At 45.0% G+C, this 12534-nt stretch overlaps 1 protein-coding gene across 1 annotated transcript in view; it reads right to left on the bottom strand.

Annotated features, from left to right (window-relative positions):
- Positions 1-6195: 6195 nt before the first annotated feature.
- EXOSC5 (exosome component 5) overlaps positions 6196-12534 on the bottom strand; it is a 40052-nt gene continuing 33713 nt past the window's right edge. The window contains exon 6 of the mRNA XM_033954966.1: positions 6196-6865. Within this exon, the coding sequence (XP_033810857.1) occupies positions 6773-6865 (93 nt within the window). The 3' untranslated portion in view covers positions 6196-6772. The remainder of the gene's footprint in view (positions 6866-12534) is intronic.

Raw genomic sequence — 12534 nt, forward strand, 5'->3', positions numbered from 1 at the left:
GTAGGTCGGCATTTTACAACTCACATGTGTACATGTTGACTTGTAGCTGTTGCTGTTTTCCACATTTATAATTGTAAAATCAAGTTTCAAGTTTATTTGGTTTTTATATACCGCCTATCAAGGTTATCTAAGCGGTTTTACGATCAGGTTCTCAAGCATTTTCCCTATCTGTTCCGGTGGGCTCACAATCTATCTAACGTACCTGGGGCTATGGAGGACTGAGTGACTTGCCCAGGGTCCCAAGGAGCAGCGCGGGCTTTGAACCCACAACCCCAGGGTGCTAAGGCTGTAACTCCAACCACCGCACCACACGCTCCTCCTGCTGAATGGGGCACATCCTTTTCTCTAAAACCATTAAAATTTTACACATTATTGAACATATCCTTTCCAAGTTCTACATTCTCTCTAAAATGGGTCTTCGTCTGTGCTGCAGAATTTGAGCCTTTGTCACATAAATCTACTCTCGCGCTGCTAAAAGAAACTGGGGGCTGCAAGTACAGGAATTTATCTAATTACCTTAGAAAACAAGATGGAGAGTCTGAGGCAAAGAACTGAAGCAATCCACATCTAGCAACGGAGTAATTCCCTGCTTGTATCAGCTATTAACAAGATGCTCCTGAATCTTGCTCTATTTGATATGATAAGCTGGGTTTCATTGAGCAAGAGAGGTTGAGATTTGATATTGGAAAAAGAGCTAGATGGCCTAAAAGGCACCTGAATATTTGATAACATTTCTGCAAATATTTGCTGGTGTAATTTTGAGGAAGAAAAGGAGACAGCAAAAGGTAGAAGGATAAATGGATGCATAGAGAGAGGAATAGCCAGTAGGAAAGAGGAGCTGATGATGCCACTGTATAAGACTCTGGCGAGACCTCATTTAGAATATTGGATGCAATTCAGGAGACTGCACCTTCAATAAGATATAAACAGGATGGAGTCAGTCCAGAGGATGCCTACTAAAATGGTCTTCATCATAAAATGTATGAAGACAGGCAAAGGTATACTTGAGAGGAAAGGCAGAAGAGGGGAGATATGATAAAGTCGTTTAAATACCTATGTGGCACATAAGGCAAGTCTCTTTCAATCGAATGGAAACTCTGGAATGAGGGGGCATAGGATGAAGGTGAAAGCGAACAGATTCAGAAGTTATTCTCAGAAAATACTTTTTCATGGAAAGGGTGGTGAACGTGTGGTACTGCCACCCAGTGGAGGAGAGTGTGGCACAGTGGTTAAAACTACAGCCTCAGCACCTTGAGGTTATGGGTTCAAAGTCATGCTGCTCCTTGGGACCCTGGACACTTAATCACCCCATTGCCCCAGGTACATTAGGTAAATTTTGAGCCCACCAGAACAGACAGGAAAAATGCTCAAGTACCTGAATAAATTCATGTATACCGTTCTGAGCCCCCCTGGGAGCACAGTATAGAAAATTGAATAAATAAATATGGGATAAGGGCACTGGATCTCTAAGGAAGAAGAAGGTATGGTTAGGCAGACTAGATAGGCCATATGGGCTAACTGGCCTCATTTTTCTGTTTCTAGGAAAGGACTTGCTTAAATAGAAATCACTGAATGCCTGGAACAGACTGTCCGAGTCAGAACGTCAAGCTCCGTCTCTGGCAGCGCTCAAAGCTAAGCTAAAAGGCCACTTTCGAGGCTGCTTTTAACTTCTAACTGCTTCTAACCTGTAAAGTACCTATGTCTGTGTTATTCCCTCTGTGAGAAATTCCCTAACCCTACTTGTCCTATTTGTCTGTTTTAATTAAATTATAAGCTGTACTGAGCAGGGATTGTCTCTTACGTTTTTAATGCACAGCAATGCGCATGTCAGAAAGCGCTATAGAAATGATGTAGTAGTAAAATAAAATTTTGTGGCATGTTACTTAGATTAAAGATAGGGTTGTTCCATTTTATCCATCCGTTGGTCTTGTAGGTCTCATTCAAGGGCTGATTATATTAATCGTTAATTGTAGCCAGGTTATCAACAGATGTCAAAGGGAAGTTGATATAAGAACCAGTGGTCAATGAATGGTTAAGTGGAGTTTGGAACTGTCCGACAATGCAAAAAAATTAAGAGCTATTAAATAAATAATTAATAGCCAAATAGATAAATTTAAGGGCCAGATCAGGTCTGTTGCACTTCAGCTCTGCAGGGGAAGCTAAAAAAGGCAGAGCTCTCAGTACTACTGGGGTGGGGGGGAGGACATGAAATCATGGTTACAGATTAGGGTGAACCCTGGCAGCTGGATATAGAGCCCACCATGGAGGCCTCTTAAGAAGGGGCTCTGCTTTATAGCTTCCTGACTGTAAAGCTGTTGCTGCAATGAACAGCCTTGGCGCAGTGGGAGAAGCTCCATTCAAAGAGGAAAATTATCCCTCACCCCAGATAGCTAGGAATAAAGGTGTATGGTGCCAAAATCCTAGTGCTTGCTCTAAGCTGAAAGAACAAAATACATAAGAACATAAGAATTGCCGCTGCTGGGTCAGACCAGTGGTCCATCATGCCCAGCAGTCCGCTCACGCGGCTGCCCTTAGGTCATAGACCAGTGCCCTGAGTCTAGCCTTACCTGCGTACGTTCTGGTTCAGCAGGAACTTGTCTAACTTTGTCTTGAATCCCTGGAGGATGTTTTCCCCTATGACAGACTCCAGAAGAGTGTTCCAGTTTTTTACCACTCTCTGGGTGAAGAAGAACCTGGGAAACCTTTCCTCGACAGATATCACAAACAACCTGTTTTTGCTCCTCAACAGAAAGGTTTCCATTCTGAAGTGTTTTTCTATGAAAAACGATACATCTGATGTGCTCTCTCTCTCTTACCTCCTCTTATTTTGATGTGTTACTATTTAATATAGCATTATCTCCCCTTTGTTACACTATTTATAATCCCACTCTATAATCATCCAGATGGAATCTGAGGGGATACTACAAAATAATACAGATTGACTTTGTACGGTCTCTCACTCATGTGTGGATTTTTAGTATCTGCACTTTGTATTTTATATTGCCAAAAAAACTAATAAAAAATTGAAGATACAAAAATAAAAAGGGACCACAGCTATAAACTGCAGTATATTAGCAGCCAGGTATAATGGAGATCCTCTAATAATATGCTTTTAAAAAGAAAAACCTTTCAATCTGTATTTCAGAAATGTTGAGGCAAAAGATCATAAGAATTTCCATACTGGGACAGACCAAAAGGTCCATCAAGCCCAGTATCATAAGTAGTAAAACAGATTTTATGCTGCTTATCCTAGAAATAAGCAGTGGATTTTCCCAAGCTATCTAAATAATGGCCTATGAACTTCTCTTATAAGAAATTATCCAAACCTTTTTTAAACCCCGCTAAGCTGATTTCACTACATTCTCCGGCAACGAATTCCAGAGTTTAAGTAGACATTGTGTGAAGAAATATTTTCTCTAGTTTGTTTTAACTCTATTGCTTAGTAGCGTCATCACAAGCCCCCTAGTCTTAGTATTTTTGGAAAGAGTGAACAAGCGATTCACATCTACCTTTTCCACTCCACTCATGATTTTATAGACCTCTATCGTATCACTCCTAAGCCGTCTCTTCTCCAAGCTGAAGAGCCCTAACTGCTTTAGCCTTTCCTCAGAGAAGTAGTCTTATCACTTGTGGAGATGGCGCGGTATACAAACCTAAGGTTTAGTTTAGTTTATCCCTTTTATCATTTTTGTCACCCTTCTCTGTACCTTTTCTAATTCTGCTATATCCTTTTGGAGATACAGCAACTAGAACTGCACATAGTATTCGAGGTGCGGCCGTACTATAGAGCGATACAAGGACATTATAGCATTTTCATCTTTGTTTTCTATTTTTTTTCCTGATAAATCCTAACATTCTATTTGCTTTCTTAGCCACCACCGCACATTAAGCTGAGGGTCTCAAGTACCACTATATAACCAGAAAGGTAAAAAACACTCTTTGTTGCAATCACATGCAACCAAAGTTGGGCATTCTGCATGGTGCTGTTGCTTTTTTTTTTGCAAAACAGTTTATTAAATGAGAAAGACCAAACCAATATAACAGGAAAGATAGCATTTTCAGTTGACTAGATACAGAAACAGAAATACCAACAAACCACCCATACCCATTTTAGGCCTGATAAGCACATGTCCCCAAGTGGCTAGGTGAGGGATGTGATGTCACAATCCAGTGGTTATGACATCACAAATGGAGAAAAAGCAGGCAGACCTGAGAGAGCCTCCTGAAAATGAACAGCACAGCAAGACCTAAATGCAATCCCTTCCTTCTCCAATTAAATCCCTTCCTTCTCCAATTAAAAAAAGCAAAGAAAGAAAAGACATAATAGCTGACTTTGTGTCCCCACCAGGAAAGGACACAAAGTCAGCTATTTCAAAGAATCAGCATGGGGAATGAATCACAGAACTCCAAAGAACATGCAAAGCCTATCAAGGTTTCACAGTGCTTAATGAATTATTCAACCCCTCCTGTTTTCGCTTTACTTTCCCAGCTAGGTAATTTTCTCCGGGGCATGCCTCCCCTCTCCTTGAGCCACGTACTTAAGTCTTTACACCATAGAGCCCCTTCTCTTGCTGTGAACAGTATTTGCCTACTGTGAGTAGCCCTGAGCTGACATACTGTCAACATTGCAGCCCCCAACACGGAAATAATTATTTGCCGAAAAGCACTCAGCATCACCCCTTCACCACCGCCCACAAGCCAGCTTTCAAATAGCTGTTCTAGGAGCTCGTCCAGAGCTGGAAAAGAATACATAATGCATAGTAGGAACAAGGGGAAACGTCTGGTTAGAAGTGTGAAAGGACTGCTTCACACCGAGTTAATGGGGCTCCTTCAATTTCGCTTTATCAAAAGTACATGAGACGGTGGAAGGGAACGTGCAGAGATTCAAGATGAAAACAGAGAGAATCAGTAGGAGGGAGCACAGAATGGCCTGGGGGGGGGAGGGGGGAGGGAGGGAAGAGGGGTGGATTGGCACACAGTCTGTCACCTCTTGGACTGGATGGCTTAGGGATGCACAGTAATCTCTAGAACCAAAGTCTTCGAAGGATTTGATCATTTTTTATCAAGATCAAACAAATGTAAAAAACCACAAATAATCCATTAATACCTGGCACAAGATTTCAAATACAGTGCTTAGGATTCTCCATAACCAGCCTGGTTTTTAGGCTATCCCCTCTTGCAGTGCTTCTGCGACCTGTCCTGAAGCAGAGACCAACCAAATTTTGGGTTCAGTTTTGGCTTCAGAGCTGAAACCAGCCCGGAATCCGTACTGGCTTTATTTCGGTTTCAATTGAAAATGCTAGGGCATTTTTGATTGAAATAAACTTTTTGTTCTATGTCCCCTGGCTCTCCTCTGTCCTTTCCCCCTGGACCCACCCATAAGCCGTGACCACAACACCTTATCCCCTTGTGCCTAGCTTACCACCTTGGTGGTCCTGGTGTGTACAATTTCCAGTCACGCCTTCCCCAGTTAGCCACTGAACCACCAGGGCGATAAGGTAGGCCTAGGGGTGGGTCCGGGAGGCTTCTTCTGTTTTGGGGAGGGAGGAAGAGGGAGTTTGGGGGGGGGGGTGCGGTTTGCAACAGCAGCAGAGAAGAAAGAAGGAGGGAGTGGAGGCTGGTCCCAGTCAGGGCTGAATAGAAGGGAAAGGTCTGCATCCTTAAGCTCCTAAATACAGTATGTGCAAACATGAGAAAATCCTTTACTCCAACACACAAAGGAAGAAAACAGGTGGCAAAACAGATTAAAATTTACAAAGAAAATATGTAATAGTACAGTTTGGGAAAACATTTCTACACAGGGCAATTATAGAGTATTCCATGAACAGGCTATAAAATTAAAGAATTTGCTCCAAAGCTCTTGAGCCTCAATCTTTTTCAAAGGGGGAAGGGGGGAGGGGGCAAGTAACTCGTACCTAATCTGAAGAGTGGTCTGCAGGTTCTCAGGAACAGACTGACCCAGTATCTCCGTGACTGGCCTCCCACTGGATGCTCAGACTTGGGACAACCTCCCAGAGACAAGAATTCAAGAAACTATAGGATGACGTGATGATGTCACGCACATGTGTGATGTCATCACATTGACATCTGTGCATGCGTGGATGTCCTCTAGCCGCGGCCCTGAGCCTCCTACTATCGCCAGAAGGGAGTGCTGCAGAAGGAGAGGTGAGGAGAAGGAGCGGCGCAGGCTGACTGACTACAGGACATGCCTCTCGCCGTGAGAGGCACATTCTGTAAGCAGGCAGCTGGCGCCTCTCCTCTTCACCGTCATCTCGTGGCACACCTGGAATCAGCCACAGCATAGAGTTTGCGATACACTGGATTAATGACCAGCCTTGTGACCTTATCTACCACCGCTATGTATGTATTTGTACTAACTCAATCCTATCCTAATCCCCTAGCCCTCTGTTGGTTGAGGTTTGAGAATGATGCTCATTAGCAGAGATACCTAGGATTAACATGTCCTCCACATTTCCCCAGCGACTGGTTAGTGCTTACTGGTGAGAGTGAGTGATTCAAGCAAGCATCATAGTTCCATAAAGGCCCACTGAGCTGAACTTTCTGGCTTCCAAAATCACCCATGACGTGGTGAAAAAGACAGCAGGAGGCATTTCCCCCCTTCCACGTGAGAAAACAAAAGAGTATTTCCATAGCCAAGACAACTTTCTATTCTGCAATCAATTAGGAGATAGGATTTCCAGCCACGACAGGAGGAAGGGAGGCCTGGAGCGATACATCAGGAAAGATGCTAGGCCTCCTCCCCCCAGAGACATCAGGACTTGGAATATTTGCGACTGACAGAGTCTCTGTAGAATTGGAAAAGCTTATCGGCTGCCTTCTGCGATGTGGCGATGCACTGCTGGAGCTACAAGAGAAAACAGGGGAAGACAAATTAAAAAAAGAAATAAACCAGAATGGAAGAAACAAAACCACAGAGGAAAGGAATAAAAAAGCAAAAGCCAAACAATGTACATAAACCATCACAAAAAAAGAACTCAAATAGATTAGTTAATGATTGTATCGTAAGCCGACAATGGGGACCAAAGGAGACCATGTCTGTGTGTGAATGGACTTGGCTAGAGGAGACCTCGGCTGTCAGGGGGCCTGAACTTTACCTGGCTCTCTGCACAAAACCAGGCTGAAGAGCACTGGAAAATTCAGTGCACGAGTGAAAGGCTTGACATTGATTTTATTACAGGAGATGGATCAATTACTGTCAGATCAATTGTGTTTATAAAATTGAGCTTGCTAGTGTGCTGTTTGTTCTTAGTTATCTTCACAGGTCCAGTTTGAGGTGGACATGGGAAAAGAAAGGGAGGCAGTAGACTCCAAAAACACTGTGAACTAGTCTCCTTCCTTGTACTACCAATGACTTCCTTACCTTTTGCTTCCCCCACCCATACCGTGGCTTGCCCCAGGTGAGAGAGGTTTTAAACACACAAGCAGGGGCCCGAATCAGCTTCTGTCCTGTCAGCCTATGAAGGGCTGCAAAACCACGGTAATGTGAGATGACGCACACACCAGTGGAGCTTCTACCGTGCCACAAATCCCTGAGCACTGAGGGTAAAAGCAGGGCATTGCGCTGAGATTTGCGACAAATATTACAGAAGAGGCCCTGAAAAAACTCAGTGTAGCACATTAGCACAGCAAAGATGCTAGAACAGATTAAATACTCGGATTCTCTCCAGGGCTCCTCTTCCAGCCTTATTGGATACCCAGGAGATGCCGCTTGTATGCTCTAATCTAATCGCTCTCTTTAAAAGCCTTTCTATTAACTTGCCTTATGTTTTATCCCTTCTCTTCTATGCTGCAGAGTGGCACAGCCAGCACCAGAGAGGAGGTGCTTCTATCCTTCACATCCTTCCCACCTCCTACAGCTCTAGTGATATCTGGAAGGCAGCTGCCTGGTCCCCCAGTTGATATCCACTATTCACAGCTCACTTAGAGGCCTTTTGACAAAGTTATAGTAAGCGCTAACATGTGCTTAGCGCAGAAAAAAAAATGACATACCACAGGGTGCACTGAGATGTCTCATGGTCATTTCGGGATGTGTGCAATACCCACGGGCTAAATCATAAAATATTTTTTTTACAGTGGGAGGTGGGGGGTGGTCTGGGGGTAAAGAGTGGGCATGCTCTAATACGTTGCTGCAGGCTAACAATTTAGCACCTAAGCCTTTAAAGTTGAGAAAATGGGTGGTGGAAGGGCTCACATGCTAATGTTTTAATGGCCACGAGCTTAAAGCACATTTATCCCCTCTTTTATGAACGCATAGCCTGGGTTTTAATGCCGGCAGCGATGGTAACTGCTCCGACGCTCATACGAATTCTATGAGCATCGGAGCAGTTACTGCCGCTGCCGGCACTAAAACCCACGCTATGCATTTGTTAAAGAGGGGGTTAGTGCCTAACCATTAATACAAGAAATAGGAAGTTCGGCCATTTTACCCCAGTGGCAAAAATGGTCTTAGCGCACTCTTTACCGGTTTTCCAAGTCCCTACTGCTACTTTTAGAGATGTTTTGTGGTCGGTGGTGGGTCCTATGCTTTGGAAGCGTTTGCCTGAGGCCTTGCGTATTGTTCCAACATTACTGTTGAAGTAACAGCTTAAAGCACATTTATTCTGAGAAGCTTTTCCGGAATTAACTGCAACAGAGAGCTAGGTTCTGACGATGGTCTTTGAGCTGGGAGCCAGGGAGAACATTGGGATTCAAACGTTTTTTTCTTCTTCATTATATATTTTTTTTCTTCTTTCCTATCGTATCATGGCGTTCTTTTCTATAGTCTGCATTTTTAATTATAACCCGCTTGTATGGACTTTGTACCCTTAAGTGGATAAGCAAATCATACAAACCTGGACTAGTTTGGTAAAAGGGACTTGATATACTACTGTCAAAGCAGTTTACATATTTTAGACAGGTACTTATTTTGTAACTGGGGCAATGAATTGGTAAGTGACTTGCCCAGAGTCCAACGAGCTGCAGCAGGAATTGAATTTACAACCTCAGGGCGCTGAGACAGCTGTTCTAACCACTAGGCCACTCCTCCACCCTTAGTGGCTTCAATGCCCTGCATTCACAATGTCACCTTTCAAGTAAGCCAGAGCACGACCGACTCACCCCAAGGTCATACACAGGAGCTCAGTGACAAGAGCCAGGGCCCAGAACTCATAGGTCTCCAGGGTTTCTCTGCACTCAGACACCAGGGGATGGAACACAAATTGGTCCATCATCACCCCTCAAAGAGTATAAATATGTCGAATAGAGATCACCGCCATATCACTCCTTTTCTCCCACTTCCAAGTGCACCTCTAATAAGCCAATTTATATTCCATGGAATGATACCAGCTTGAAGAGAGAAGCAAAAAAACAGGGATAAAGATTCATTGTGCTTCCAAATTGAAGCAATTTACATGAAAAGTGTCAACTGCTGTCAGGCAGAGACTTTGGTACTTTTCAACTCAATTAGTTCCCGCCTGCTGCGGAGGCTGCTTCACCCCCACCCCCACCAACCAAGTTTTATTTCCCTCCTCGCTTCTACCACCCAATCAGCTTGAAGCGTCGGCACTAACTTCCAACCTCAATGTCTCATCCCCCACACAAACGCTATAAAAATCTCATTAAAAATCAATTTGCTGCTCGGCTTGGAAATTAAGCAAATGCAATTCCAGCCCTGGTCCACGAGGGTCTCTTTGCTCTCCCCCTCCCACACAAAACCCAAGGTGGATGCTTGAAACAGCATTTTAATGTCAAAGTCTACGGTAAGAGATATGAAGGAGGAGCATTCCTTTGATGTGAGGGAACCTTAACCGAGTCACCACTGCGGAAAATAGTTTCCTATAGAAGTGACTAAAATGAGCACAGATTCAGGTAAAAACTGGACCCTAAGGCAGGAGTGAGGTGTAGTGGCAGAACTCTGGGTGAGAGTCTCAGTACTGCAACAGCAGACGGTACTGCAGGGCAGGAGTGAGGAAAAACCACAGAGTACTATGTGAAAATCTCAGTACTGGAACAGCAGCAGACCAACAGTAGGTCACTGAGGTACATGTAGTTGAACATGAGAACGGCAGCGGGTTCTGAGAACAGACAACAATGAAAATTAGTAGAACGATTCTGGCGGACGCTTCATAGACATGAGGTTGACGGATAGGAGAAATCCAGCTCTCTCAGACCTTGTTTTCCCCATCCCTTTGTGCATTCTCTATTCTTTTTAGAGGTCATCTGCTTTCTCTTCTCCCCTCAATTCCATCACCTTTGGAGTTCCTTTCCATGTCTCCATTTTAGATTAGCTTTGTAAACCGTTTCAATGTTTCCACGATGAGGGGGTGCAGCAAATTCCAATAAACAAACAGGGTTGCAGGACTGAAGTGAGGTGCAACAGCAGGTCTGTGAGAGAGTGTACCCCGAGGAAAGATTGAGGAGAAACCATAAAGCACTATGCGAGAGGCCCAGTATTGGAATTACAAGAGGGCTGCAGGGCAGGAGTGAGGTGCACTAGCAGAAAGGAAGTGGATAGTTCTCTGAACTAGAATAGCAAGGGGCGCTACAGCCAGGACGTAGAGAGGCAGACTTTAGGTGGGGGAATCCTCTGTGCTGAAATAGCAGAGGGTGATGCAGGACAGGAGTGTTATGCATTTGCAAAGCTGAATGGGGTTCAGAGGTGGGGGGGGGCAGTTTCTGTCCAGCACTAGTCAAGAAACACTACTGTGGCCAGTCCATTTTAAAATCTAAGCCTGGCTCCTTAACTCCCCCCCCACACTTTTAAAAAGGCATGACATTTCCCACCATACCTGACCCTTCAAGCCCACCTCCCTCATATAGGCCAATAGTAATCAACACCCTTAAACAGTTACCGTCAGCCTCTCCAACTCAGACCCTAGGAATATTTTGGGGGGGATTCACTAAACGGACCTACCGATCCGATCCGGGTCCAAGGGGCTGATTCACAATGCATCCTCATGCAAACGAGGATGCTCAGAATCACGCCCCAAACCGACCGCAGGGATCGCTGAATAGCGATCCCGACACATGCGCAGACCATCTATAGATGGTCTGCGCATGCTTACAGAGCAATGACCTTTTTTTTTTTTTTTTACTTTACTTCTCTTTTTCTTTGCGAGCCCGTGGTTTTAACCCGCAGGTTAAAACCACAAACTCGCAGTGCAGGGAAGGACAGGAAAGTCGAGGCGGCAGGCAGGAGAGATTCGGGGCGAGAGCAGGGTGGTGAGTCGGGGCGGCAGGTAGGAGAGATTCGGGGCGAGAGCAGGGCAGCAAATCGGAGCAGAGAGCAGGGCGGCGAGAGGAGACTCAGGGCAGGAGAGCAGGAGATGCAGTTGGAAATAGAGAGTTGCGCGGGGACAGAAATCTGACCCATCCCCACCAGGATCCTCTCCATCCCCACCCGTCCCCGTCAGGATCCTCTCCGTCCCCATCCGTCCCCGCAAGGAATTACCTCCATCCCTGCCCGTCCCCATAAAAAGCAGCAATTACTTCTGACAGGATCATCAATTCCACAGTTTCTTTTGTGTTTCCGCTGCTGTTTTCCTTGTGGAATCTCTTTGGTGGAACCCTTTTTTTGTTTTCTGTTCAGGTAATTAACTTAAAACCCCCTCTTTTACTAAGGCTGACGTGTCCATTATATTATATGGATGAACCCTGCTTCCAAAGCCTTCCATCCCCGTGGGAGTCCCGTTGGCTAGAAGGGGGTCCCCGTGGGAGTCCTGTGGGCCAGAGGGGGGTCCCCGTGGGAGTCCCGTGGGTTAGGGGGGATTCCCGCGGGACCCCCGCAGGATTCCCGCGATCCCCGTCCCCATGCAGACCTCTAGTTGGAAAGTAGTGAGCAACTGGTCCCCAGCAGTCGCTTCTTTTGTTCATCGTCCAGCCCAGTCGGTGTTCCAGATTTGTTTAGTGAATCGCTGCCTGCCTACATTTGAATGCCGTTCCCCCTCATTTGCATGCACAGATAGGAGGATGATCGGGACAGAGGTTAGTGAATCGGGTGAAAGGAAAATTGGGTCGCTAAGTGGTCGGGACTTGATCGGTGGGCTTAGTGAATCTAGCCCTTTAACTGCACATCAGCTACCGGCCTCTCCCTCTCAAAGCTCTGCCTTATTCATTCCCTGCAGGAAGCTACCAAACACACACTACACCACTTTATCACCATCGCTTAAACCCAATTAACAGAGAACATTCAATTCCAAAACACCACCCAGCAAAATTTACTACCTCAAATTAATCAGTGTCCCTCTGTCTGCCTAAAGCACGGAAAATTTCTCTAATCTCCAGGCTTTAATTGCCTTATCCTGACTCATTTCTTTTGGTGCTGAACCGGTGGCAAAGAGCCAAGGCAATTACTTCTGTTTTTAAAGGTTTTATTTTCATTCCTTGTTAATTTAGTGATGGCTAAAAGCACAGATCATCACGGCCATAATCTGAAGTCCTCCGTTAGCCGCAAAACAGGTACCGCTCAAGGGAGTGGCAGTGCAAACATCCCTTTTGTAGTTTTGCAATCTGTTTGCACAAAACCTCTTTAAAAAA

Source organism: Geotrypetes seraphini, chromosome 8 (assembly GCF_902459505.1).
Source record: "Geotrypetes seraphini chromosome 8, aGeoSer1.1, whole genome shotgun sequence".
In the NCBI taxonomy this organism is placed as follows: Eukaryota; Metazoa; Chordata; class Amphibia; order Gymnophiona; family Dermophiidae; genus Geotrypetes; species Geotrypetes seraphini.